Source organism: Delphinapterus leucas, chromosome 6, assembly GCF_059928025.1.
Source record: "Delphinapterus leucas isolate spDelLeu-1000000601 "Yukka" chromosome 6, BTC_Dleu_Yukka2, whole genome shotgun sequence".
In the NCBI taxonomy this organism is placed as follows: Eukaryota; Metazoa; Chordata; class Mammalia; order Artiodactyla; family Monodontidae; genus Delphinapterus; species Delphinapterus leucas.
This window is the reverse complement of record NC_143134.1, coordinates 88,314,829-88,341,193: the sequence shown is the minus strand read 5'-3', so window position 1 is coordinate 88,341,193 and position 26,365 is coordinate 88,314,829. Positions and strand designations below refer to the sequence as shown.

Here is a 26,365-nt window from a genome sequence, read left to right as displayed (position 1 = left end):
TCAACTTTTCCGGGGGCCAAAATATTCAAAACCTGGTGACCCGTGAGGATTCCTAGTAATAAAAGCATTGGGGACAACTGGACCCCGGTGTCTGGCATGGGTCCCGGACAGAATCTTAATTCTACAGGTGGGGCACTGCGACCCTGCCTGCGTCTAAACCCCCAACTCTCCTGACTCAAAGTCCACGCTGCTGCCCCAACTTAGTGCTACTCAAAGGAGGGCCACCCACTTGCCCCAACCTGCCCTGCCCCTAAAGGTGCCGCACACCGGCAGCGCCGCCCTGGCGGTGACCTGATGCGGTTCAGCTTGCAGCTGCGCATGCTCCGTCCTGCGCGCAGCCTCTAGGCGCCAGAGGGCGCGCTCCCCTCCACGGCCCCGCCCTCTGAGCCGTTGGGATTTGAATCTCCGGCGGGCTGCGGCTGGAAGTGCCGACCCCTCAGTCCGGCATGGAAAGCCCGCGCCCCAGCGTACGGTGCCCGGTGCAAGAGCAGCGTGCCCGTTGGGAGCGGAAACGCGCCTGCACTGCCCGGGAGCTGCTGGAGACCGAGCGGCGCTACCAGGAACAGCTGGGTCTGGTGGCCACGGTGCGGGGCCCGCACACCCTCCCGTAGGGGCGGGGACCCCAGGGTGTGAGAGGGCCCCTACGAGGTCGGTGACCCTGACTGGGGTACCGTGGGTCCTGACCTGGACGCCTGCACGTAGGGACCTCAGGCCGACTTACACAGTTTCTAGCGGCGCCTTGGCACTGGCTTCATGTTTCTGCGGACTGCATACCGGTATTCTCTCCTTCCGCAGTACTTCGTGGGGATTCTGAGAGCCAAGGGCACCCTGCGACCACCAGAGCGCCAGGCCCTGTTTGGGCCCTGGGAGCTCATTTACGGCGCCAGCCAGTGAGTAGAAGGGGCGTGGGAAGAGAGGAGGGAGAGCTCTGGCCTCTGGCAGTGCACGGAGCTCAGAGTCGGAGCGACCCCGGTTCACATTCGGAGTCTGCCAGTTACCTCACTTGTGGTCTTGGCCCAGTGCCTTAATCTGCCCCAATTCTCCACCCGTAAAATGGGGTAATAGCACTACCTCCGGGGCAGGGGTAGGAGAATTAAAAGAGGTGGTGCTTGAGTAGTTCTTGGGCTGCTCTTTTATTGTCCTGACCTACGCAGACAGCTGCTTCCCTACCTCGAAGGAGGGCGCTGGGGACAGGGGCTGGAGGGCTTCTGCCCCCACCTGGAGCTCTACACCCAATTTGCTGCCAACGCTGAGAAGTCCCGGACCACCCTGCAGGTAACCTGAAGATGACCTCAAGTCCTCCTTCCCCTCTTCCTCCATACATTGCCTCTTCATCTGCAGACCCAAACTTCATTTATACTGTTCCTGCATTTATAGAGCCCTGTGGGTGTCCAGCTCTGTACTAAGTTCCCTGTAGGGAGACGGGGTTCTCTCAGGAGCACACAGCTTCCTGAGGGCTGGGGATGTGTACACCGAAGAATACAATAGTAGGAGAGGCTTCTCTCCTTGCTGCCAACTCTTTCCCCGTCACTCTAGGAGCAATTAAAGAAGAACAAACGTTTCCGGAGGTTTGTGCGACTTCAGGAAGGTCGCCCTGAGTTTGCGGGCCTTCAGCTCCAGGACCTGCTCCCTCTGCCTCTGCAGAGGCTCCAGCAGTGAGTGACCTCACCCTGACTCAGCCAACTTCTCTTAGAATTCTGAGTCTGTATGATTGCTGCTCTCAGCTTTGTGGGATTCCATGGGATTTGTCCCACTGTGTCTCTCCTGGGACAAATTGCTCCCAAAAACTTTTTGCAAGAGTAAATGTGAACCCACTGGAGTACCTGGGCTGTGCAGCCTCAGGCCCTTAGCTGGGATTGTGGAACTTACACTGAAGTAAGGGGCCTGTAATAAGGCTAGCAACAGGGTTTCTGGAGATGAAAGGCTCGCCTAGCTTAGAATTTGTCCCTGCGGATGAGTTAAGAACTTAGTTGTCTGTAGCATCCTCCTTAAGTTGATTAACTTTCACCTTGGGATCTGGCCTCCTGAACCTTGGTCATTCTGCCCCTCTGACTCTTCAATGTGCAATGGAAGAGGGCCATGTGGTGTGAACCCAGGCTCTGAGTCTCAGATGAAAGAGGGGGATAAAAGAGCCACAAGTAGGTCTTTCCTGGCTTTGCAACTGAAGTTTGTACAGGGGGTGATCTGTGTGTCAGGCAGAGGAAATTTTGCCCAGCTCTACTTCCCCTCATAACTTCCAACTGTCTAATTCCAGGTATGAGAATCTTGCCATTGCTTTGGCTGAAAACACAGGTCCCAACAGCCCTGACCATGAACAGCTCACAAGTATGTTCTTGCTCCTCCACAGCAGTCCTTGGAGACTGCTTCTCTTGTATCCATTTCTGGTTCTGACCTCCAACAATGTCTGATATGCCCCTATCTTCCAATGACTTGTATACAATGTTCCTATTGCCCTACATACTCTTCAAGAAGTTAGACTCTGACCCTAGTCCTCTCTGGAATAGCCTGTCTTTCACCACCACCATTCACCCAAAGTCAAAGTTGTGTTGGGAGTGGGGCATGGAATATTATTCCAGGGGCTGCCCGGCGGATAAGTGATACTGCCCAGAGAGTCCACACCATCAGTCAGAAACAGGAGAATGACCAGCACCTCCAGCGTGTCCAGGCTCTGCTCAGTGGACGGCAGGCAAAGGGGCTTATCTCAGGTAGTCTGTGTGCTTCCCCTCAATCCTCAAACTGCCCTTTTCCTACCCCCATCCTCTCTTTTGCCAGCACATACCCCCCATTTCCTCAGCCTCCCTTTCCTTCTATTCCGTGCATCACGGTCCTGAAGCTGCACCAGAATAACAGCTCTCCCATCCCCCAGGTCGCTGGTTCCTACGCCAGGGTTGGCTGCTGGTGGTGCCTCCCCGAGGGGAGCCTCGGCCCCGAATGTTCTTCCTCTTCTCTGATGCACTCCTCATGGCCAAGCCTCGACCTCCATTGCATCTGCTGCAGAGTGGCACCTTTGCTTGCCAGGCCCTCTACCCCATGGCTGAGTGTCAACTCCACAGGGTCTTTGGCCACTCAGGAGGCCCCTGTGGTGGACTGCTCAGCGTAAGTAACAGGCGAGAGCCCTAGGTGAGGTAGGCGAGGCCCAACATATACCTCAAGTGCCTGTGCACCATTCATCTCCTAGGCCTGGGCCCCCTCACAGGAACTGAGCCACCTACATCGAGAGCACAGTAGGGCTTGGGGTTCATACCTGGTTCTCACTTCAGCCCTAAATTACCTCAGTGGAAACAGCAGGGCCTTTAGCTTAAGGCTGGACATTTCTAAGCCATGTGCTAAGAGGTGGTCTCTCCCTAGCTGTCCTTTCCCCACGAGAAGCTACTGCTTATGTCCACAGACCAGGAGGAGCTGTCGCACTGGTACCGCAGTCTGACTTTGGCCAGCAGGTAAGTTATTTTCCTTCAGAAGAGTGCTGTGGTGAGGCCCACGAGCTGGAGGCAGCAGTTTGGGGCCTCTCTCACGTGTGGAACTCACTCGCACCCCTCACCCCACTCCTCCATCCAACACCCTGGGTGGTTTTGTCAGAATAGAGTGCTCGTGCCAGTGCCTGAACTATCTTCTCTCCACAGCAGCCAGAAGAACTAGAGGAATCTTACAAATTCGAGTCCAGGATACCTCAGAGTCGGGAGTACAAAGGAATCTTCTTCAGTACTAACGAAACACAGACTCTTCACGGTTTGAGAAGGGTCATTCTGTGTTTGCGTGAGACCAAGACACGCCATGTCATTTGACCAGCTCTTGAGAATCCGGACACCAAACCTGACCCAACTGAACCTCAGCTGAACCAGCTATTTTTATGTTGTATGTAGTTTCTATAATTTATTTTCCCACAGGATTTTAGTAAAGTTTTTTCTTTTTTGGAGAAGGCTTTTTATCTCAGCTATGCAATATGAGAAAAGGGGTTTCTGTGCCCTGAAGGCCGGCATGACGGTGGCCTCAGGAATACAAAGAGAAGGACTGGAGCTCCCTCTGTCTTCTCAGCTCCTGCACTGGAAGACAGGCTCTTTATGTCCTAATAAGGGAAGCTTTTCAAGAAGGCCCAGTTGTTTTTAGGCACCTAGTATGGGTGTGTGTGTGTGTGTGTGACCAGCTGGAATGGAAAAAGCACACAGGATCATCCAGTCACAAGAACAGACTCTGTTTTACTAAACTGTCAGCTGTTGTCCCTCCTTCCCGGTGGGGGCTGTGACTGGGGCCCTTTGCTGCAGCCTTCCGGCATCTCCTCCTTAGCCCCTGCTCCATTTCCCTGGGAGTAGCTAGGTTCCTCGTCCCTGTGCTCCAGTTTAGGGGCTCCTCGCAGGCCTGACTGTCACCAGCCTCTTCCTCGTCCTCCTCTATAGATAAGTCCTCAGGAAAGGGTGTGCTGGCCTCTGTGAAGAGGAAGATCAGGCATGTTCCAGTCTGAGAGGCTTTGTCTCTACCTCCACCAGACTCTCACCTCCCAACCCTGTACCTGGTTCTGGAACCTCCACACCCTTGTTTGGTTTGCTCTCTCGTAGCAGCTGGTGGATGGCCTGTAGCTTCATGTGCAAAAGCTCCTGCTGGGCTCCAGCCAGGGTAGTCACACTGCAGATATGTCCACTCAGAGGCTGCCCAATCTCTGTGCCCACCTCTCCCACCTACCACAAGTTCCCCTGGCCACAGGGTCATTGCTCTGCTTACCGCTCAAAAAGGGGCTCCAGCTGGGCCATCAGACTGTTCAGGTGTTGTTCTGTCTGGGCCAGCTGTTGTGTCAGCTGGGCCAGCTGTTGCTCTGGGGGTAAGGGAGAAAAGGAGAGCAATGGTTACCAACCTTCTGCTGTCCCTTAATCCCCCCCAAGTACAGACTTCTGCAAAACCCACCTGACTGCAGTGAATCCTTCTTGCCTGCCTCCTCTTGGAGAAAAGTAGCCTCATCTTTCCCCTGCTGTGGAAAAAGGCAAGGGCAATGAGGTTCTCAATAACCTCAGTCTTGGGGCTTCCCTGTGTGGTGCAGTGGTTAGGAATTCGCCTGCCAGTGCAGGGGACACGGGTTCGAGCCCTGGTCCGGGAAGGTCCCACATGCCACGGAGCAACTGGGCCTGTGCGCCACAACTACTGAGCCTGCGCTCTAGAGCCCGTGAGCCACAACTACTGAGCCCACGTGCCACAACTAGTGAAACTTGCACACCTAGAGCCTGTGCTCTTTAACAAGAAGCCACTGCAGTGAGAAGCCCCCACACCTCAGCAAAGAGCCGCCCCTGCTTGCTGCAACCAGAGAAAGCCCACGTACAGTAACGAAGACCCAATGCAGCCAAAATAAAATAAATAAATTTACAAAAAAATAAGTAAATAAATAACCTCAGTCTCCAAAGCCAGAAGGAGGAGGAGGACAATTTCAGGTAGACAAAACTAGTGGGTTTTTACCTCAGAGAATCACAATCACAACTCGTCCAGCTCCTCACCCAGGACAGGAAGCAACATGTCAGTATGCCCCGCACGTGGTTGTTTAGTCTACTGAAACACTTCCAGGAAGGAGCAGCTGTCATCAGTTTGATAAAGTTCTGGTTGTTAGTTTATACACAAAGCCAGAAACTGTCCTGTGTGCATCTTCTTTTCATGGTACTGATCAGAGCCTTCCAAAATCATATCTTTTCAACGTGATAGCCCCTCAGGAATTTGAAGAAATTGGTCATACCCCCTGTCTTCTCTGGTTTAATAGGGCCAATCTTTTGCAGTCAGTGCTCATTTGACACGGTTTTCTCTGGTTGCTTTACTCTGGTTTGTTTTAAGAGCATGTACTGCTCTTAAAACAGTGCCCTCAAGACAGTAAAGTTCTCCAGGAGTGTTCTGATCCGAAGATAAAGCACAATACCTCCTTCCTAGCATTGATTTGGGAAGTGGGTTATCACATCACACAACTGAACTCTGTCAAATAATAAACTGCTGCCAAATTACGTTTCTTTCGTACTATACTTGGGTCCAAGAAGAGAATTTATTATCTATCCTTGTCAAATTTCATCATTATATTCAGTCCCTCATTCTAGCCTGTCAAGTCTATTCTGGATCACTATTAGCCATCCCTTCTAGTTTCATATCCTCTCCAAATTGGCTCAGCCCTCTATATTCCAATGCAAGTAAGTGATAGGGCCAGGGCTAAAGGGAGAGAGCCCTGGGAGGTACTACTTTCCATTTCAACAGTTTCAATCCACCACAATATACTGTCAGTTCACATTGCAGGGCCTCCTTCCCAAGGAGAACTTGAGACTGCTTGTTACCTCGAACTCTAAAAGCACTTTGGCTACAGTAATCAACTGCTCATGCCAAGGTTGGAATCTCACCGGGAACTGCACTTACTGTAGTATGGACATTTGCTGGGTTCAAATCCCAGCTCCACCAGTTACTAGCTCTGGGTGGTCTTGAGCAAGTGACTAAACCTCTTCACTGGATTGTTGGGAGGATTAAATGTGATGATCATTATTTATTTACAATTTACCAAGGGCCCTTCATATCCACTACCACGCTGGATGCTCAAAATAACCCCATAATCTTAGAAAGCCAGGGAACTCTTGTCATTTTACAGACTGAAGGGAAAATGTGTCTTCTTCTTGGTACCATAGCGTCCCCCTGGGAGATTCAGGCTCGGGGCATCCCCACCCCAGGTCGTCCCGCACCTGTAAACACTTGTATAGCACAAAAACCACGGCGGCTGCGGTGTACAGCGCCCCCAAGGGCAGCGCCCCGGCCCAGGCCCGCTCGCGCTGGTTCTTGGGCGGTGGCGGCGGCGGCGGCCGCCGGGTTTCCGTGGCCCCAGGGCCGACCTGGGCGGCGTCCCCTGAAGAGGAGGGCAGAAGCGGTCAGTACAGCTGGGGTTTGGGGCTTGTGGGCAGTCCCAGCCTCCCTCCAGCTGCCCTCGCTGGTACCTGGGTGTGCTCGGCGGTCGGGGCTGGTGCGGTCTCCGAGCACCTCGGGCAGCGCTGACACAAGTAGCAGCCCCAGCGAACCCGCGAGCGACACCACACTCGCCATTGCAGGCAGACACCGCGAGAACCGAGGCGGCGCCGGCGTAGGTCGGACGCACCCGAGCGCTCCCGAGCCCGTTCAGCTCCGGGCTTCCCAGGAAGGTCACGCCCACCTAGTGTGTGGGCGGGGCCAGGTCTGTTTGCATAGCACTGTGGGTCCAGCTTAGTTCATTTAAGAAATTAGCTCATTTCTTACCTCTATATAGGTGTTCTGTTAGCCAGGATGTCTCCAGAAGCGTACAGTCTTAGAAGATTATAACTGGAAGTGGTTTTTATTTGCCACGCCACCAATTTCCTCACCCTAACCGTAAAATAAATTTCCCCGTGGAGCTATAAACGGTTACAGCGCACCACATACGACGTAGCTCGTGCTGAAGGCCTGTTTCCTAGGCTACGAACTGGGGACTAGTTCCTTACTTGCGCCTAGGGGAAAGTCCCCGGACTTCTGGCAGAGAGTGCCGCGTGCGCATGTACGTAGACCTTCCCTGCTTCTCACGGTTAAGCCCGCCAAGAAGCGATCCCGCAGGTGGTGGGGGAGCCGAGCGGCGTGTTGCGGGGGGTGTCATCCGTCTACTTCTATAGTTACGCAGGCAGTGCGCCATCTTGCGCACCAACCACACGGGGCTCATTCTCAGTGCGGCTACTTTTGTACCTTTATAGAAAGTAGGAACTTTTGTACCTTTATAGAAAGTAGGAAGTTGCACCCCTGAGCTACTCCTTATTCCTCCCCTTAACTACTTGTTCCTCCTGTGGCCTAATACATCACTGTATCATTTTTATGCAATTCCCATTTCGTGCAACGGCTTCCTCTTCCCCACCCTTTCCATCTGGCAAGTGCCTGTAATATCCACCATTTATCGTGTAGCATGGTAACACGATAAAATTTGATCTCTGCCTGGGCTAGAATCCTGCCTCTCCTATTTGACTAGCCGACCACCCAGAGGCAGCCTGGGCTGCCCAGCAGAGTAGTCCAAACCTCGACTCTAAGCCAGTTGACATAATCAATGTAAATAAGTGGTTCAGGCCAGGTGTAATAGGATAAATGGGCCCCAGCTGATTGTTGCCTTTAGGGAATTTGGGCCCACTATTGCCAGGTCTTCTGATTTTTTTCCAATAGATCAACAAATCGGGATTTCAAAATTTGGAAATCTCCAGTTTTTAAATGTTGACGAGGAATCAGTGGCAGACTTAGTATATTTGACACCTGAGAGATTTTTAAAAAGTCTCCTCTTCTATATAACAAAATTATTTTCAGTAATAATCAGGAAATGAAACAATAGGGTCCAGAAAAGAAACTAATAAGGGCCAGAAATTCAAACAGTGAATTATTTCTTTTATTGAACTCTGTAGATACAATCTTGACAATACAAAAAAATAGTTAAAATTAAATATACATTACAGAACAAGAAAGGGTAATGGGTTAATATTTCTTAGTTACATTATTGTATTTTTTGAGAAAGGGGCAAAAAACTTATACTTACATTTAACCTATCTGAGTAATGGATAACTCTAATTTCTTTTTTAAAGTTAACTTCTGCAAATTCGTCAAAAGTAATTTTTGCATATTCCTATTTAATAGAGAATATAGCTAGATTTGTCAATCTCCACGCATAGTTGATTAAAGAATGCTTTTTACTAATTTTCATATCAAAGAAGTTTCTTTCACATGAAGCAACAGACATACAAATAGGAAAAGAAAATCTTAAACATAAAGATGTTTGGCAAAGATTCATTAAAATTCCATTTGTCGGTAAATTCCAGAAATTTTCAATACAAATAAAAACTAAGTGGTCACCTAGAATGACAGAATTAAAGTAACTCAACGTCATTTTATTTGACTTTTTAATCACTGTGCTACCATTGTTCATTGTAAATCTACTGGTTAAATGCAGGACTGTGTAATATCATAGGAGACAGAAATTGTGCCCAAACCAAAGAATAACTCCAAACGGTTAAGAACTAATTCTGGCTATAAACACATGTAAGATGAACCTGTTTGTGTCAGGAGCCAGTTGTATAACTGGGCGTTCTACAGATTAACTTCCATGTAGATTATAATCGTTTTTTTTTTTTTTTTCTGGCCGCGCCACACCGCAGGCAGGATCTTAATTTCCCTGACCAGGGATGGAACCCTCATCCCCTGCAGTGGAAGCATGGAGTCTTAACCACTGGACTGCCAGGGAAGTCGTGGATTAGAAAACTTCTAAAGGATAAGTAATATAAATGTGCTAATTTGAAGCTTATATAGTAGTATTAAAACTCATCAGTAACTACAACAATTTAGAATGTAGATCTACAAAATATTTTTGAGAAAGGAATATGTTATCACTGACATTTTTTAGAATTGCTGAAACTTGGTGATAATAAAAAAGGACACTGATTTTTAGTCAGTTTTGTTTTTAAATTCTCTACAGACAATACCCTCTTACTGCCTGGAGGGGCAGGATCTCTCCTGCCATCCCCATCCTTGGCACATTACTGCAATGATTTTAAATTTTTGAAAAACATTGTATGGGCCAGACAAAACAGATCTCTGACCTCTGGTCTAAGGTTTATATTTGGAACTTAAATCCCTCTTCCCACATCAACAGCCTCCCATGTGGTTGGGCTGTTTCTGGGCAGGGCAGGTACTCTGCTGCTCCCTGAAGCAAACAAGTGCAAACACAGGGCTGTTTCCCAGGACAGATCTGGGGCAGAGGTTGCTCTAATTCAGCTAACTTTTTTTTTTTTTTAAGCCATCTTTAAATTTATTTTCCAAATATAAATCTCAATTAATGTTCATACACTGTCATTTAGCTTCAGGCTTTTTTAACCTAGAAAAAAATTCTCTTTTAAAAAATACATCTATTGAGGTATAACTGACAAACAATAAAGTACAAACAGAGGTGCACAATTTCATGATTGCTGACATATGTATAACGCATGAAAGCACAAGCATCACCAAGGCAATGAAAACATCCATCAGTCCCCACTCATCTTCAATCTAGAACACTGCTCCTGTCCCTCCCCATCTCTGTCTTTCATGATATTGACTTTCAGGAAAGCTTAAAGTCACTTGTCTGGTGGAGTGTCCCCCATTCTAGATTTGCCTAATTGTTTCTTCATAATTTGATTCCCATTGAACATTTTTGTCCAGGACATCACATGGGCAATGTAGAGTTCCTCCCACTGCATCCCATTAGGGACACAGAACATCACTTTGGGCACTTGGTTCAAGAGGTGTCTGCGAATGTCATGATAAAGGTCCCTTTCCCTGTCATCATCACAAGTGGTCTGTCTCTGGTACCCTGTTCCTTAACAAAGGCTTTGACCACCCGTGAGGATTCTTGCTGGCTCAGTGATGGCATTGTGGGTAGCAGATGGTGGTTCTCTAATTCTGCACAACTACACTTCACAGCTGGCATCTTCTCTAAAGACCTTTCCTTCCCCGACTCCCGCTCCTGTGTTTTTAAAGGCACCCTTGGGTTCATGAATTCTTTTCCTCCATCCAATGTGTGTAACCCAATATCTTCCTTTTTGAGGTCCAAAGTGTGCTGCAATGTGCCAGTAGAGCCCTTCACCCTGCCTCTGCATCCTTCTGGGTCCTAATTAGTTTTCAAGTACATCACTGCTGTCAGATATGAGCTTTCATTCTACTTCTTTCCTGAGAGTGGACCCAGAGCCAAGCATTTCTCCATGACACCCTGGCTGCCTTTATTGGTGAAGGACATTGAAAAATCAAGATCTGGGGAAGTAAACCCTTTTCAGTGTTTGATGTAAAACATTTGAGGGTGTACATGTTAAGAACTATGAAGGATCTGAATCAGCTAACTTTTGAGCTTGACAGCTCCTAGGGACAGTTTGGATGAAGTGGACCAGGGGGAGGTAATCAAGCTTACTCTAGCCCCCAAACTATTATACCAATAACAACGACAAAGGTCATCTTAACACATGCCCCTCGGGTCAGCCTTAGGGTGTAGTAGGACTGTAAGTACCAGGGGGCCCCCTCATCACATTTCACTTCAAAACATGCTCACTGAGGAATACGTTCTCTGTTCTCTGTCATGGGACTCAGAGTTGGAGAGAAAAGGCATACACCCTGTGGCAGAAAGGAATCTCTGTCCTAAGGCCTGGCTTCCTTGTTTTGTCGCTCCCGCCTCATGCCACTTCTGCCCGCCTTGGGGTCGTCATGAGCTCACCTGCCCAGTGGCTCAGTAAACTCAGGCCTGCCTCTTCTCTGGCCGAAGTTGCTACAGGGTACAGGGGAGAGATGGGGGTGGGGGCGGAAGCCCAGGATCTGCTGGGTAGTGCAGGTGCAGGCACAGGGTGGTGTCTTTGTTCTTTCACTCATCCCTCCCCGCCCCCTTCCTCCCCGGAAACCAGTAACTTTGCCACCACCCGTATTGGAGGTGCTGAGCCGTGGGGGCCAGGCCCAGGGAGGGGTGGGAGTAAAGGGGGCTGCCGCAGCTGTGTTAGGCCATAAATCAGGCTGACCCCTTGGCTCAGGGCAGGATGCCTGCAAATTTGGCTTCTGTACCAGCAGATCTGAGCAGAAGTGACAACTACACGGATCTGCTAGTGCCTGGTGAGCTGGGCGGGGCAGGGGCAGGGGGAGGGGTCACGTGGCTCCATGTCCCACCTGCTGGGACCTGGAGGGTTAGGCTGGGCAGTAACACACACCCCCCCCCCCATCCTCTCACATCTACAGGAATCCCCTCCATGACCAAGGCCTGGGGACTATGGGCCCTCTTAGGGGCTGTGACGCTGTTGCTTCTCATCTCACTGGCTGTGCACTTATTCCAATGGACTAGTGGCTGGAGCAGGAACCATCCGGGACAGGGACGGTGAGTGGGGGGCAATAGAGATGGGTTGATCGAGAGTGCCCCCTTACCAACAAGCACTCTCTCATCCCCTAAACTCTGTGTTGCAGGCCTGGAGAGTCTGCGGAAGAGGTCCCTCTGTACGGGAACCTGCATTATCTACAGACAGGTAGGACGCTTTCAGAGGGTAGCGGCACAGTGGCCAGGGTGCAGGGGGAGGAACAAGAAGTGACCAGATTCCTGTTCCCTGTCCTAGGACGACTGTCTCAAGAACCGGGGCCAGACCAACAGAATCCAACACCTGGAGGCCCTGCCAGGGTGAGTCAGTTGTGGCTGACGAAGAGGGGAGGGAAGGTAGTGGGGGATTTTTCAAGGGTCCAGTGAACTTCTAACAGCCTTGCATCTCCAGGCTGCAGAGGAGGTGATGTGCTATACCAGCCTGCAGCTGCGGCCTCCTCAGGGCCGGATCCCCAGCCCTGGAAGCCCCATCAAGTACTCGGAGGTGGTGCTGGACTCTGAGCCAAAGCCCCAGGCCTCGAGCCCCGAGCCGGAGCTCTACGCCTCAGTGTGTGCCCAGACCCGCAGAGCCCGGGCTTCCTTTCCAGACCAGGCCTACGCCAACAGCCAGCCTGCACCCAGCTGAGACAGAGGGCCTGGCACAGTGGGGCATACAACTCCCCCGCCTCCTCTGTTGCCAGGGTTACTGCTACCCTGTCTGGGGCATGACTGTTTCCCAACCACCCCCTAAAGACAGGCAGCCATTGCTCAGTCACAGGAGTTATGCTCCCCGAACTTCCTATCTGAGCTGTGAGGGAGACATCAGAGGAATGGCAGGCCCCCCGTTTCTTGAGGGTGGAGGAAGCAAAGGCAGTGGCTCCCTCTCCACCGGTTTTTTCCCTCTATCTATTCCTCTCAATCCCCAAACTCCCAGGTCCTCACTCCTCCTTCCGGAGCTTAACCATATCCTCCCCACTCTGGCTGCCTCTTAGTCTACCCCTGACACCACAGTGTCTCCTCAGACACAAGAAGTGGGGGGGGGGGAGGGGGTAAGAGTCTGAGAGGACACAGGTGGGCATCCTCCTCAGGAGCCCACAGGCTGGAGGGGTCCTGGAGCTCAGTGACCTGAGAAACCCAAGCCTGGTCTCTGACTTGAGAACCCTGGCAGAATACCAGTCTCCATCCTGCCATCTCTGTTATGTGCCCAAGTTTTAAAATAAAACTTCTGAAAAAGGGTTTAGATTTCACCTAGAAAGCCACACACCTGCAACAGGCCCCACATGGTGGGGCGGTGACCTCTGCTCTCTGCACAGAACACTTCCGGGAGCGTCTACCTGGGAAAGAGGCGCCAAGAAGGGCCGCAGCATCAGTGATGCAGGGGTGGGTGCTACGGGTGGAGGCCCGAGCCCAGCTGCTGCGGGAACGTCCCCAGGATTTGCACACAGAGCCTCCCCACTCCCATCACCTGCGGTCTGCAAGTTTCCCACCCTCTGACCTACTTTCCCCAGGGCCATCACCCACAGCCTGAGGTCTGGGCCATTTCCCCTACAGCCTCTGTAGCTCTCTTGACAGACCCTACTGAGGTTTGAGCAGAAAAAAAGGGGAAGCTGAGGCTTTTACTTCCAAACTTCTCTCCTTCCTACTTAGAGTCCCAGAGAAAATCCCAGAGAAGGGAACCTTGAGCCTGAGACCAGCCTGGTGGTCCCAATGAGAAGGGTGACACGCCTCTCCACGCACACACAATAACCCAAATGCCCCAGGGTTCCTGGACCTCTGAGGACCCCCAACCTGGGCCTCCCCAGAAGAGGCCCCGGTCGCGGTTAACGGCAGGCAGCTGGGACTGTGTGGGAGGGAAGATGGCTTTGGGGGCGGGCACCGGATGCGGGGAACCGCGGGCAGCGGGATGTGGGGTTCTGAGGGCTGCTGCGCTAAAGACGGCTCAACGTGTCCGCGGCCTGGGAGACGTGACGCCCTGACCTTGGAAGAAGCAAGGGTTGGGGTCCCGCCAACCTCCTGGGACGAGCCGGGAGCCGCAGCCGAGGTCTTAAACGCCGCCAAAGTAGGAAGCCGACCTCCGCTCCCCGATCTCCCTCTCCCCGCGGGGTTCCGCGGCGCCCGAACCAAGGCCCGAGCGCCCCCGCCTGGTGCGACGCGGCCTCGCCACCACCTCTGCGCAGGCGTAATGCTGCCCTGCCCACAGCATGCTGGGAGATGTAGTCCAGACCGTGCGGGGCTGACCCCGAATGTCTCCCGGGACTTCTCGAAGCACTGGCCGTGTAGCTCTCAGAGCTGCCGCCTCCCCCGTTCGCGGAACCTAGCGGACTCACTCTGTCTGAAGCTGGGTGCTATTTGAACTTTGTTCTCCTTCCAGTTCCCGAACGGTTTTTCTTACCGTCTTATCTCGCCTATCACCGAGGCTCGTGCCCTAGCCTAGGCCCTCAGGACTGAACGCCAGGACTGTGGCAACTTACTAATAGATCCCTGAGTCTAGGAAATAAGTCGGGGTAGCCAGATCCGCCTCAGACACCCTTGCCACATCTCGCTAGCTGATCAACTCGCCTCACGAAATACCTGGTAGTTCTCGCCCCTTCCACAGCTCCAGGTGCTTTCCCTAGCAGCCTACCTTCCCTCACTGGTGTCTGTTTCCAGCCAGAAGGAGAGCCCTGTCCTCGGCAAATTCCCAGGGGCGAATCCTTAGGGGAAGCCACCAGGGCCCGCGGGGGTGGGGGTGTGGCCCCGCGTTCCCTCTCTTCCTGAGATTCCGGCTGGGAGAACAGGGTTATGCTCAAGGCTCAAGAAGCAAAGAGGCACGGTCTTTGGGTCGTCAAAGGCTTAATGATAGGAAGTTCTTAAGGAATTACTTATAGGTGGGGAAGGGCCTCGAAGGCCCTTCAGGCAAGGCCCCTCCAACGTTGACCTTGCTCTGCACTGTCAAGATAACTCTAAACTTACAAGCTGGTTTTGTCTACAAAGGAGGGAAACAAAGCTGGGACACGGAGAGAGACCAAGTCTTAATGACTTCATTTGAAACCTTGAATCCAGCCATGCCCAGAGCTAGACTCGCCTACTGAAGTTTTTGGTTATGTAAGCTAATACAGTCCCTTTTTTGCTTAAGTCAGACTAAGTTAGATTTTCTAACTCTTCCAACTACGAGTTCTGACTAATTCTGTGGGGAAAGACCAGCTGACCAAGGCCAGCTGAAGATGCTAAACCTCATTGCTCAACTCCTCCACCAGCCACCCTCCTCTGATTTAATACTTGAATGTGCTATCATGCCATTTGACCCTAAGAGATTTCTGCATACTGTGAGTTAACCTAGCCTCTTGCCAAGCTTTTACATTTCTATAGCATTGTATAGCTGGAAGGAGGCTGACAGATCTGACCCAAACTTATACCCACTGCAGGAACCACACTGTGAGCTTCTTCTTAAACACTCCCAGAGATTCGGAGCTCACTCCCTTACCAAATGCTGCTTTCCTATCTTTCTTATTGAGACTTTTTTTTTTTTGGCGGGGGGAGCAAAATCTGCTTGCATGTTACTTTTCACCAATTCTGCCTCCTAAGCTACAGGCATACAGTCAGTCTTCTTCCTCCTGTACATGACAGCCCTGGAGGAATTGGAAGCCAGCCTTGCTGGATGGCCTAAGCCTTTTTTCCCCCCTTCCTCCCAGGAAGAGCTTTCTAAAGTTCCTTTTACAGTTCTTTTATAGACCATATTTGCAGCCTACTCATCCTTCCCATTGTTTCACTTGACCAGAATCTCTCTTAAAGTGTGGTGCTAAGAGGGGAATATAATACTGGCAGCAACAGTGGGGAGCCATCTCTTTATTGGGCACTAAATCTACAGGGACTTTGTTGATAATGAATACACTCATTTAGCCTAGCTTAAGTAAAGGGGTATTTATTGTAAGGAAACCTGGGGTAATTAAGAGACTGGATGGAATGGGAATCCCAGAACAGTGGCTATGATCTGACTGGGCCTGTGCAGACTGTTATTGGATCTCAGATCTTGGCATCACTGGGGACCTTGGGACAGGAGGATGTGGGTCTTCACACTCCTGCTCCTCCAGTCCTGTGACTCAGATTCTCCGTCTCTGCCTCTTTTATTTCCCAATTTCTTCCCACTTTGCTAATTTGCATCAGCATCCCTTAATGTATATTCTCTACTTCATGCTTCTGTTTCCTCACAACAGCTTTGTATTTCCTCCTCTGTCTCATAACCTCAGTTAAATGTTTAATTATAGGAATAGTGTGAGCACATGATAAAAAAAATCAAGTAAATCTGAAGGGTATACAATAGTGGTTCTCAACCAGAAGTGACTGTACCCTCCAAGGTTTATTTGGCAATATCCGGAGATATTTTTGGCTGTCACAGTTGGAGAGGGAGTGCTATTGGTCTATAGTGGGTAGAGGCCAGGGATGCCGCTAAACACACAGATCAGCCAATCTCAACAAAGAATTTCTGGCCGCAAAAGTTAAAAGTGCCAAAGTTGAGAAATCCTAGAAGAGGGGGAAAAAGCAAAGTAAAAGGTTGTAGTTCCCAGAGGCACCTACTATTAATGGCTTCTGTTTTTAAGTCTTTTGGTGAATATCACTATATCTGTCAATAATACCTAGACTACCCAGAGCAAGGGGATTCTGGGCATGTGGCCACCCTACAGAAGCTTCCACACACCCCCAAAAGCTCCCAGCTATAGGTGATGAACTTTTTTTAAAAAATTAATTGATTGATTTATTTATTTTTGGCTGCGTTGGGTCTTCATTGCTGCACACGGGCTTTCTCTAGTTGAGGAAGTGAGGACTACTCTTCGTTACGGTGCGTGGACTTTTCCTTGCAGTGGCTTCTCTTGTTGGGGAGCACGGGCTCTAGAGCACAGGCTCAGTAGTTGTGGCGCTCGGGCATAGCTGCCCCACGGCATGTGAGATCTTCCCTGACCAGGGCTCGAACCCGTGTCCCCTGCATTAGCAGGCGGATTCTTAACCACTGCACCACCAGGGAAATCCCTAGGTGATGAGCTTTATGTGGGCTCTGCTGAACTCCTGGCTGAGAGAATTCCCTGCAGACAAGTTTCTGGAGAACAGTCTCAGAGCCAAGAGCAAAGACCTTCAGGAAGGCAGCAAGTCCCAGAAACAGCCTGCTTCCCAAGAACAATGAATGGCTTTACTGAGTTTCCCTGGCTCTCCAAAAAATTCATAGTGGATTGACTTTCTCAGCCCTTGAGGCTGGGAGAATGCAAACAAACCAGAGGGCAGAGAGACCTGCTGGAGGAAACAGATGAACCTCTGACTGAAAAAACGAGAGCCTGGAGGAGATATGTGTGAAGCTCAAACACAAAGGATTTTCCTGAACATGAAAATGTGATATCAGAACTAAAAATGTCCATAGATAAATCAAAGGAGAGGATAGTCACTGATAAAACTCAAAAACAGGTCTAGAAAATCAAATAGATGAAATATCTCAAAGCATGGAACAAAAATATGCAGATGCAAATCATGTGGTGAAAGATGGAAATTGGAACAGACCCAGGAGACTTAACTGCAAATTCTATGAGTTCCTGGAGAAAAAGGAACAGGAGAGGAGTGGTCATAGTTAAATAATAGATGAAATTTCCCTGAGCTGAAGAAAGACTCAAGTTACAGACTGGATTGGTAGGAAAACACACACACTTATGAAGGCAGTCGAAAGGCACAAACTTCCAGTTATAAGATAAATACTAGGGATGTCATGTACAGCATGATAACTATAACTAACACTGCTGCACGTTATATATGAAAGTTGTGAAGAGAGTAATCCTGAGTTCCTATTACAGGAAGAACATGTTTTTCTATTTCTTTAATTTTATATCCATATGAGATGATGAATGTTCACTAAACTTATTGTAATAATCATTTCATGATGTATGTAAATCAAATCTTGATGCTGTACACCTTAAACTTATGAGTGCTGTATGTCAATTATATCTCAATAAAGCTAGAAGAAAAAAAACACACACTTAGCCACATACAGGTTAAAATTCCTAAGCTCTAAAGATATTAGAAATCTTACACATATCCAGGGAAAATGAAAGTTCTTTCTTCTTATCTGCTACCGTGGAAGTTAAAAGACAGCAGAACTGAATTTGAGTTAATGAGAGAAAAGGCCTGCGACCCAGAACCAGCCAAGAAAGAAAGAAAGATATTTGAAGATTTTCAATAATCACTCAGTAGCTCATCTGAGAAATACTTTTAAGAGAAGACTCTAATGAAACAACAAATGAATCAGAACAGAGACTTCAAGATAGGGGAAGATGAAGAGAAGAGGAAAGAAAGCAGTGGGGAGCAACGAACCATGATCTATGTATTTATATCTATATCTCTATGTATTTATAACGTGTAATAAAAATGCTAAATAAGGACGCTTGGAACAGATGGAACACACCGTGAGGGAAATTCTAATAATGACTAAATTATCTCAATAAAACTCTGGAATCAGGTAGTGGAGATAAGGGGAAGGTAAGTGTTCTAGCACTTAAGTGGCAAGGGGTTGGGAGGATGAAAGAGAGAGGGAGGGGTAGTGAAAATCAACTAAAGACCATATCTTATTCGGGTGTAGAGGAAGTAGAAGATAAATCGAGTAGGATGGAAATAGCTGTTCTGGTTCACACACTAGGAGAGTCATGTGTGCCTATATAGAGAGCAGGGCAAAGGATAGTAACTATTAGTAGAACGATGAACTCCAAATAACAAGGGGGGAAATGGGACGAACGGCCATTCATTCAATCCAGCAAAGGTAAAGAAAAGAAGAATTAACAACAATGTTAAATTTAAAAACAAGTAAGATGGAAATAAATCAAATACATCACTCATTACAGTAAACACAATCCAGCAAAGGTAAAGAAAAGAAGAGTTCACAACAATGTTAAGAAATTTAAAAACAAGTAAGATGGAAATAACAAGTCAAATACATCACTCATTACAGTAAACATGAGTGGACTGAATTCTTCCATTAAAAGTCTGTCAGACTCGGTTATAAATCAAATTCTGGTCCATATTATTTAAAAGAAACACACTTAAAGTGATGAAGAAACTTTCAAAATAAAGATGTGGGAAAGGGATACTAGGCAGATAAACAGGAAACAGTGGTAATGCTGATATCCAACAAACGGAATTTAAGTTTCAGGCTGAAACTGGTGTGAGGACTGCTTAGATAGCGGTAGGAGAGAACTTTTGGGGTGCTGGGAATCTTCTGTATCTTGACTGTGGTGGTGGTTACATGACCAAATACATTTAGCAAAACTCATAGGATTGTAATTTAAAATTGATAAAATTTAATGTATGTAAAAAAACTTAATATATATATAAATTGCAATACAGTAAAGCTGGTTTTAAAAAATGACAAAATTACCGTGTTCGCAAAATTTAAATGCTGAATGAAAAAATAGTGTAATACCAGAAACCATCTCAATTACCCTGTATCATATAATATATTATATCCCTGAAATACCATAAAGATAGCAAGCTTTTAAAAAGAGAGGTAAAATAAAGGGAATAGTTATTTCAAAAAATTAGAAAAATAGCAAGGAAAGAAACCAAAAGTAATCAGGAAATAACAAAAGGTGACATGAATGAATGGAAACAAACAAAAATACTAAGAAGCACAAATTTTTAAAAAGTTCTTTAAAAGTGCTAATAAAATAGAAAAACTTCTTGCAAGCCCAAGCGAGGAGAAAAAAAGAGAGAGTAAAAATAGAAAACATTAGTTATGAGAAAGAAAACATTATTACAGTTAGAAGAGAGAATTAAAGAATTATTAAAAAGTGCAACTTAAAATTACTCAGCAAACAATTTGAAAATTTAGAGGAAATGGATACATTTCAGGAAAAATATAAATTACCAAAATTGACCCAAAAGAAAGAGGAAAGGTTGAATGGTTCAACTGATCTTAGAAAAAACTAGAATAGAAAGGTAATTAGGGATCTACTTTTGGAAAAGACTGCGTTCAGTTGGTGCCACAGCTGAGCTTTATCTAACATTCAATAAGGGTAATTTCCATGCCATTTAAACTTGTCATAGAAAAAGAAGAAAAGCTCCCATATTTAATACATAGAGCCAGCATAACTTAATACTGTTCCTAATAAAAACTCTAAGTAAAAAAGGATACTGCTTAAATATATCAGACTTTTTACTAAACAGCAAGTACTGTTCTTAATAGTGAAACACTAAAATCACTTTATTAAAATAAAAATGTAGACAGAAATGTAGCCTGTTATTATCCTCATTGTTTAACATATCTTGAAAGTTTTATCAAATGCAGTAAGACAAAAGAATTAATTGTTATGATTATCTGAGAAATTATAAAGCTTTTTTTTTGCTGATATGATTATATTATCAAAAAATTCCAGACTAGTAAAAAAAAAACTAGTAAAAAGGCAATACGGTTTGGAAAGTTGACTGGATACAAGATAAATATAATGAAAACAAATTGCTTTTTTCCTATTCTAGCAATAAGCATCTTTTCAAATTGAAAATGGGGAAATATTCAATTCAGTTATAAAATTATAAAATTCTTGGATAATAACAATTATAGTCACCATAATGCCATGCACTCTTCTAAGTAATCCTCACAACACCCTCTTGAGATCAATTACTATTATCATTCTTATTTTACAGAAAAGAACACTGAGAAACAGAGAGATTAATTGATTTACCCCAGATCACTGGCTGGTAACATGTTAAGTGTTCAGATTTGAATCCTGGCAGCTGGCACTGAGACTACCCTTGTAACCACTATGGTACAGTATGTAAATTTTTTAAAAATTGAGATATAATTGACATATAACATCATATTAGTTTCAGGTGTACAATATGACTCGATATTTGTATATATTGAGAAATGATTACCACAGTACCTCTAGTTAACATCCATCACTGCACATAGTTACATTTTTTTTTTTCTTGTGATGAGAACCTTTAAGATCTACTCTGTTAATAAGAACCTCTGTATAACACAGGGACCTCTACTCAATACTATGTAATGACCTATATGGGACTAGAATCTAAAAAAGAGTGTATATATGTATATGCATAACTGATTCACTTTGCTGTACAGCAGAAACTATTGTAAATCAACTGTACTCCAATAAAAATTAATTTTAAAAAACTACTCTCTTAGTAACTTGTTTTTTAATAAATTTATTTATTTATTTTTGGCTGCATTGGGTCTTCGTTGCACGGGCTTTCGCTAGTTGCGGTGAGAGGGGGCTACTCTTTGTCGCAGTGCACGGGCTTCTCATTGTGGTGGCTTTTCTTGTTGCGGAGCATGGGCTCTAGGCGCGTGGGCTTCAGTAGTTGTGGCATGAGGGCTCAGTAGTTGTGGCGCACGGGCTTAGTTGCTCCGTGGCATGTGGGACCTTACCCGACCAGGGCTTGAACCCCTGTCCTTTGCATTGGCAGGCGGATTATTAAGCACTGTGCCATCAGGGAAGTCTGTAACTTTTAAATATACAATACAATATTATTAACTGTAGTCACCATGCTGTACATTACGTTCCCAGGACATTTTTTTTTTATGACTGGAAGTTTTATAGTATGTAAATTTAGTCAAGAATTGACTTCATATGTACTCATATGAAGAAAGTTATACAATATAATTAAAAGATACAAAGCAAAAGTAGGACAAACAAGAGAGCTTCCCAGGTGGCGCAGTGGTTGAGAGTCCGCCTGCCGATGCAGGGGACACGGGCTCGTGCCCCAGTCCGGGAAGATCCCACATGCCGCCGAGCGGCTGGGCCCGTGAGCCATGGCCGCTGAACCTGTGCGTCCGGAGCCTGTGCTCCGCAACGGGAGAGGCCACAACAGTGAGAGGCCCGCGTACCGCAAAAAAAAAAAAAAAAAAAAAGACTTCATATGTACTCATATGAAGAAAGTTATACAATATAATTAAAAGATACAAAGCAAAAGTGGGACAAACAGAAAATGCAACCATCTCTTTGGCGGTGAAAGCGCTGAATCCTAACCACTAGATCACCGGGGAACTCCCTCAACCCTCCCTCTTCCCTTCCCTTGGAAGGGAACATAAAATATCAGAAAAAAATGTCAATTCTTCCAAAATTAAAGTATACCATTAAGATAGTTCCAATTTGTATCTCAAAGAAGAGTCAAGGACAAATATTTTAAAAGAAAAAGAGAAATTTGCCTTACCAAACATCAGAACGTGCTCTAAGACCACTTAAATCAATAAGTAAAAGGGAATCAATAGGTAAACAGGAATCCCAAACTAGGTGTTTGTGTATAAGGGAACATGGCAATTCAATTCATTGGAGAAAGGATGATATAATAAGAAATGGTCCTGGAACAGGAGGCCGTCCTTACTGAGAGCGGAAGCTGGGCTGGGACTGTGTACCAGCTGGGCTTTTGTTCCAGAGCAGTGGCACCTGGTGGGGGAGGGCACAGCTTCTCTTGCAGGACACTCACAGCATCACAGCTGGAGGTAGTGAGAGACTGACTGGGCTTCCAAGCTGTCTTCATGGGTCTGGCTTATCCCTGCCCTCCCACTTTCCATTCGCCTTGCCTCCCCAGCTGCCTGCCCTGCAGACTCCAAACTCCAGCATCAGAAGCAAAGATAATGACCTTTCACAGACCGTTTAACTAGTTCTTATAAGTGCATTAATTGGGTAAGGGCAATTTCCTGTAACAAATCTCTGAATTGAAAAAAAATTATGTGCGTGTATGTATATGTGTACACATACCCTAATGGTCTACTTCTCTGCGCCATTTTTTATTGAGATATAATAACATTGTGTAAGTGTAAGGTGTACAGTGTGTTGACGTGATACATTTATATGCTGCATTATGCTTGCCACCATGGTTAGCTAACACCTCTATCACGTCACATAATTGTCATTTCTTTTATGTGGTGAGAACAGTTTGAGTCTTGACTGGCACACTAGATGAAGGACGTATTAAGTATTCATTGTATTATTCTTCCAAGTTTCCTCTAGGCTTCGAATTTTCAAAATAAAATTCTGGGGGGAGAAAAAGAATACAAAGGATCTAACATCAATAGAAGAGCAAATCCAACTGGTTAACAAACATGAAAGTATGTTCAAATTCACTAGGAGTCAGGGACATGCAATTTAAAGTAATAAGGAGGTACCACTTTACATCCATGGTGGAAAACTGGGGCTCAAAGCCATTGGGAAACGCTGAGAGCCAGTGTAGACCATGTGCCCTCAGTTAGCCCCCCAGGGTGAGGTTGCTAGGGGGTACACCAGTTCCCACCAGTCATCGGTTGAGCTGCTCTGGTGCGAGGTACTGATTTCCAGCACTTTCTCACTGCCTGCCAAAGAAAAGCTGCAAAGATGCTGGCAGTTGGAAGCCAGGCGGAAGCACACCAAGTGGAAAGACCAGGGGGACAGGGATGGCTGAGGCTCTGCGTGCTTCTGCCTGCATCACTCAGATCCACTCATGCCCCTCCTTAGGTCACGCTGTCACTGCTTCTCCAAGGTCACAATTTCTTAAAAGTGGAGGAGGAAAGAGAGGAAGAAAACCTTACACTAGGAGGGTTAGTGGGATAAGCTACACTACTGTAGCTGGTGCTACGGCTGCAGCGGAGATTCTTCCTTCTCTCCATCCATTCTAGACTCCCCCTCGCTCTCAAGCAGCACTTGATGCTGGTCTAGATGGCTTGTCTGGTCGGTAACCCAGACCTTCATTTCCAAGGGGTCAGAGCTCCGACAACTGTGTCCTTTTCAGGCTGGGGTGGTCACCCTTGCCCATTTGTGGATAACGTATCACTGGGCACGAAGCACCAAGGGGTGCCCACGACTCTCCTGCGTGCAGGCCCGCTCCCCCTGCTCGCGATAGGTAGCAGCAACCCCATCTCCCTGTGATAGTCAGGCTGGCTTACCTGCCGGGATAATACCCCTGCCCCAAGTGTGTGAGAGGGTCGGAGCCAGGCACAACTGCTAAGCATGGGAGGCTCCGGGCACCACATGGACTCTCTCTCTGCATCCTTTCGCTTCTGCTCCCACTGCTACCTGAGTGCTCATCTCCATGTTCTCCCACTGAAATTCCTGAGAACGAAAATTTGATAAGCTCACATCCTCTCTGATTTCCAGGCCAGGCCACCCCAGAGGCCACTGGCTGGTCTCTGAACAGGCCAGCCTTGAGTTTGCTGTCCACTTGGTTATCTCAGTCAGCTGAGGTCAGAGGGGTTGGAGGTCACATAACACAATTCTGGGGGTCTAGGGCTACCTCATCAGCAGGGGTTTGGCCCCCCTTAGAAGGGGCTGTAGGTGTGGCTGGCACAGTGTTTGGCATATTTGGTAAAGAAGCTGTAGTCCTATGGGACAGCCTTGTGTCACCAACCCTCCTAGTCATACGGTTAATTCATAATGAACTTATAGTCCACTGAGTGTAGTTTCCTAATTTGTAAAATAAGTGGGTCAAACTAAGATCATTCTAGCTCCAAAACGACTGATAACTGTCTCTCCCCTCAGACATGTATACATAAACTATTTTTAAGCCAGGACTGCCTCCAACCTATGCTTATGTAATTTATTTTTTGAGCCCCAAGTTTCATTTTTCAACAGATTCTAGCTGTTTTATTTATCTTTATTATATTTCAGTCTGTGGTTGGAGCCATCATTTCGCTCTGCTGCAATGTTTGAATCATGAGTTTGCCTTTTGGTGTATTTGCTTTTCTTTTTTTTTTTTTTTTTTTTTTGCGGTACGCGGGCCTCTCACTGCTGTGGCTTCTCCTGTTGCAGAGCACAGGCTCCGGACGCGCAGGCTCAGCGGCCATGGCTCACAGGCCCAGCCGCTCCGCGGCATGTGGTATCCTCCCAGACCGGGGCACAAACCCGTGTCCCCTGCATCGGCAGGCGGACTCTCAACCACTGCGCCACCAGGGAAGCCCTATTTGCTTTTCTTTAGAGCTCTGTGCCATCAGCATACATGAATGTGCTTTCTGTGTTACCATTCAAGACAGGGCCAAGCAGAGGCCTAGGGCACTCACTGGAGACCTATTGGCACTCTGCCTTCAGTGATCAAAGAGCTGCACGAATCCCCTTAATAGTGCTGTCAGATGGCCCACAGTCCTCCCTCCTGACTCTGAAGCTATTTCAACAGACTTTTAGCGATGCTTTTGCTAAAATTAACACCTACTATATCTCCAGCCATGAACCCCTTGAGTGATGTCAGATATCATCTAGAAAATTCCATATTTTACAGATAGGAAATTGTGACTTAACCAAAGTCACACACTGTGGCAGGGCTGGCTTCTTTATCTATGCCATGTTCTTTCCATTACATCATGCTTCCTCCACAGTTCAGGAAACTTATCTCTTGCTGCCATCACAAATTACCACAAATTTAGCGGCTTACAAAATACAAGTTTCTTATCTTACAGTTCTGTTGGTAAGAGGTCTGACACATATTTCACTGGATTAAAGTCAAGGTGTCAGCAGGGCTGGTTCCTTTCTGGGGGCTCTAGGTGAGGATGTGTTCCTTCGCCTCTCCCAGCTTCTAGAGGCTGCCTGAGTTCATCAGGTCGTGGTTCCCTCCCTCTAGCTCCAGAGCCAGCATCTGCAGGTGGAGTTCTTCTCATGTCATATCTCTCTGCCCCTCCTTCCATGGTTGAATCTCTTTCTTCCCATGGCCCTGAAAGCTTCATCCTTCCAAAGACTTGTGATTAGATTGGCCTCCCGGGATAAAACAGGATGATTTCCCCATCTAAAGGTCCTTAACTTAATCACGTTAACAATTTTATCAGGTAAAGTAACCTATCCTGTCCACCGGTTCTGAGGATTAGATTGTGAACATTTGGGGGAGGCCATTTTTCTGCCTGTCACATGCTATCTGTAGATTAGGACCTCCTGGAGTCAGTCAGTGGGTTAAGGTAATGAAGATGGACAGAACCTGACTTTCAGAGTCTCAGGAGACTTCCTTGACTTCCTGATGTTGGCTGGACTTCACGAAAGTTTATACAGATGAGCCCCTTTTTAAAAAAAAAAAAAAAAAAATTTACTTCACTGCACCAGGTATATCAGTTGCAGCATGAGGTATCTAGTTCTGTGAGCAGGGATCGAACCTGGGTCTCCTGCATCAGGAGTGTGGAGTCTTAGCCACTGGACTACCAGGGAAGTCCTTAGATAAGCCCCTTTCCATACAGCACATTCTTTCCCGAGGCCCTCATAGCTGGGCTCCCTCCTCTTGTTTACTGTAGAACCACTCCCTGAAATAAGCATGGAGGGGTCAGGAGAGGGCAAGAAATGGGCTTTGGTGTTTGTTCTCTAGGATCTCAGATGAAATTATGATCCTGGAAAAGCTGAAATGTACAGCACTGGCCCCTCAGCTCTGAGAAGCCCCCAGGCATTCCTGACATTTGGGTAGGTGAGGTGCAGCTCAGAGTAACAGCTGTCCTTTCTGATGTCCAGCCTCCAAAGGAAATGTACATGTCAATATCGCAAAGACCCCATGTGGCACACATGGGGAAGGAGACGTACTCTGCTCTCATATCTTCTTCACAAAAGAAGGCCACACGATGGTCTAGGACTG

At 47.3% G+C, this 26,365-nt stretch overlaps 3 protein-coding genes, 1 long non-coding RNA gene and 1 other non-coding gene across 6 annotated transcripts; 3 read left to right on the top strand and 2 right to left on the bottom strand.

Annotated features, from left to right (window-relative positions):
- Nucleotides 1-359: 359 nt before the first annotated feature.
- On the top strand, nucleotides 360-3,916 carry ARHGEF39 (Rho guanine nucleotide exchange factor 39). Its single transcript, XM_089913390.1, is given in 10 exon segments — nucleotides 360-584; nucleotides 796-890; nucleotides 1,155-1,275; nucleotides 1,537-1,655; nucleotides 2,255-2,325; nucleotides 2,577-2,705; nucleotides 2,867-3,096; nucleotides 3,621-3,657; nucleotides 3,660-3,700; nucleotides 3,702-3,916. Coding segments are annotated over 10 exon segments (1,062 nt in total). The 5' UTR covers nucleotides 360-446; the 3' UTR covers nucleotides 3,783-3,916.
- A 150-nt stretch (nucleotides 3,917-4,066) lies between these two features.
- On the bottom strand, nucleotides 4,067-7,322 carry CCDC107 (coiled-coil domain containing 107). 2 transcript variants are annotated; one of them, XM_022600146.3, is made up of 6 exons: nucleotides 6,933-7,322; nucleotides 6,684-6,844; nucleotides 4,894-4,954; nucleotides 4,714-4,804; nucleotides 4,505-4,617; nucleotides 4,067-4,421 (listed from the first exon to the last, which is right to left on the bottom strand). In XM_022600146.3, the coding sequence occupies exons 1-6, from the start codon at nucleotides 7,036-7,038 to the stop codon at nucleotides 4,174-4,176; spliced, it is 780 nt and encodes a 259-aa protein (XP_022455854.2). In that variant the 5' UTR covers nucleotides 7,039-7,322; the 3' UTR covers nucleotides 4,067-4,173. The 2 variants fall into 2 exon arrangements, with proteins under 2 accessions (XP_022455854.2, XP_022455853.2); XM_022600145.3 differs by having other exon boundaries at nucleotides 4,894-4,957; nucleotides 6,933-7,309.
- Nucleotides 7,323-7,395: 73 nt separating this feature from the next.
- LOC149748996 (RNase MRP) lies at nucleotides 7,396-7,672 on the top strand. Its single transcript, XR_016393696.1, has one exon.
- Nucleotides 7,673-9,218: 1,546 nt separating this feature from the next.
- On the top strand, nucleotides 9,219-20,969 carry SIT1 (signaling threshold regulating transmembrane adaptor 1). The gene is made up of 5 exons (XM_022600147.3): nucleotides 9,219-11,595; nucleotides 11,719-11,854; nucleotides 11,941-11,999; nucleotides 12,087-12,148; nucleotides 12,240-20,969. The coding sequence occupies exons 1-5, from the start codon at nucleotides 11,523-11,525 to the stop codon at nucleotides 12,471-12,473; spliced, it is 564 nt and encodes a 187-aa protein (XP_022455855.1). The 5' UTR covers nucleotides 9,219-11,522; the 3' UTR covers nucleotides 12,474-20,969.
- Nucleotides 20,970-22,567: 1,598 nt separating this feature from the next.
- LOC111187991 (uncharacterized) lies at nucleotides 22,568-24,528 on the bottom strand. Its single transcript, XR_002648336.2, has 2 exons — nucleotides 23,715-24,528; nucleotides 22,568-22,830 (listed from the first exon to the last, which is right to left on the bottom strand). It is a non-coding gene; the product is annotated as an uncharacterized LOC111187991 (long non-coding RNA).
- Between the last annotated feature and the right edge of the window lie 1,837 nt (nucleotides 24,529-26,365).

Bases quoted from the DNA above. Each gene is read 5' to 3' on its own strand.
- CCDC107 (XM_022600145.3), bottom strand. From the start codon at position 7,038: ATGGCGAGTGTGGTGTCGCTCGCGGGTTCGCTGGGGCTGCTACTTGTG. The intron at 4,618-4,713 runs GTAAGCAGAGCA...ACATATCTGCAG, and splicing joins CTGGAGCCCCTTTTTGAGCG to TGTGACTACCCTGGCTGGAG. The intron at 4,422-4,504 runs GTACAGGGTTGG...TCCTCTTCACAG, and splicing joins TGTGGAGGTTCCAGAACCAG to AGGCCAGCACACCCTTTCCT.
- SIT1 (XM_022600147.3), top strand. From the start codon at position 11,523: ATGCCTGCAAATTTGGCTTCTGTACCAGCAGATCTGAGCAGAAGTGAC. The intron at 11,855-11,940 runs GTGAGTGGGGGG...TCTGTGTTGCAG, and splicing joins AACCATCCGGGACAGGGACG to GCCTGGAGAGTCTGCGGAAG. The intron at 12,149-12,239 runs GTGAGTCAGTTG...TTGCATCTCCAG, and splicing joins CACCTGGAGGCCCTGCCAGG to GCTGCAGAGGAGGTGATGTG.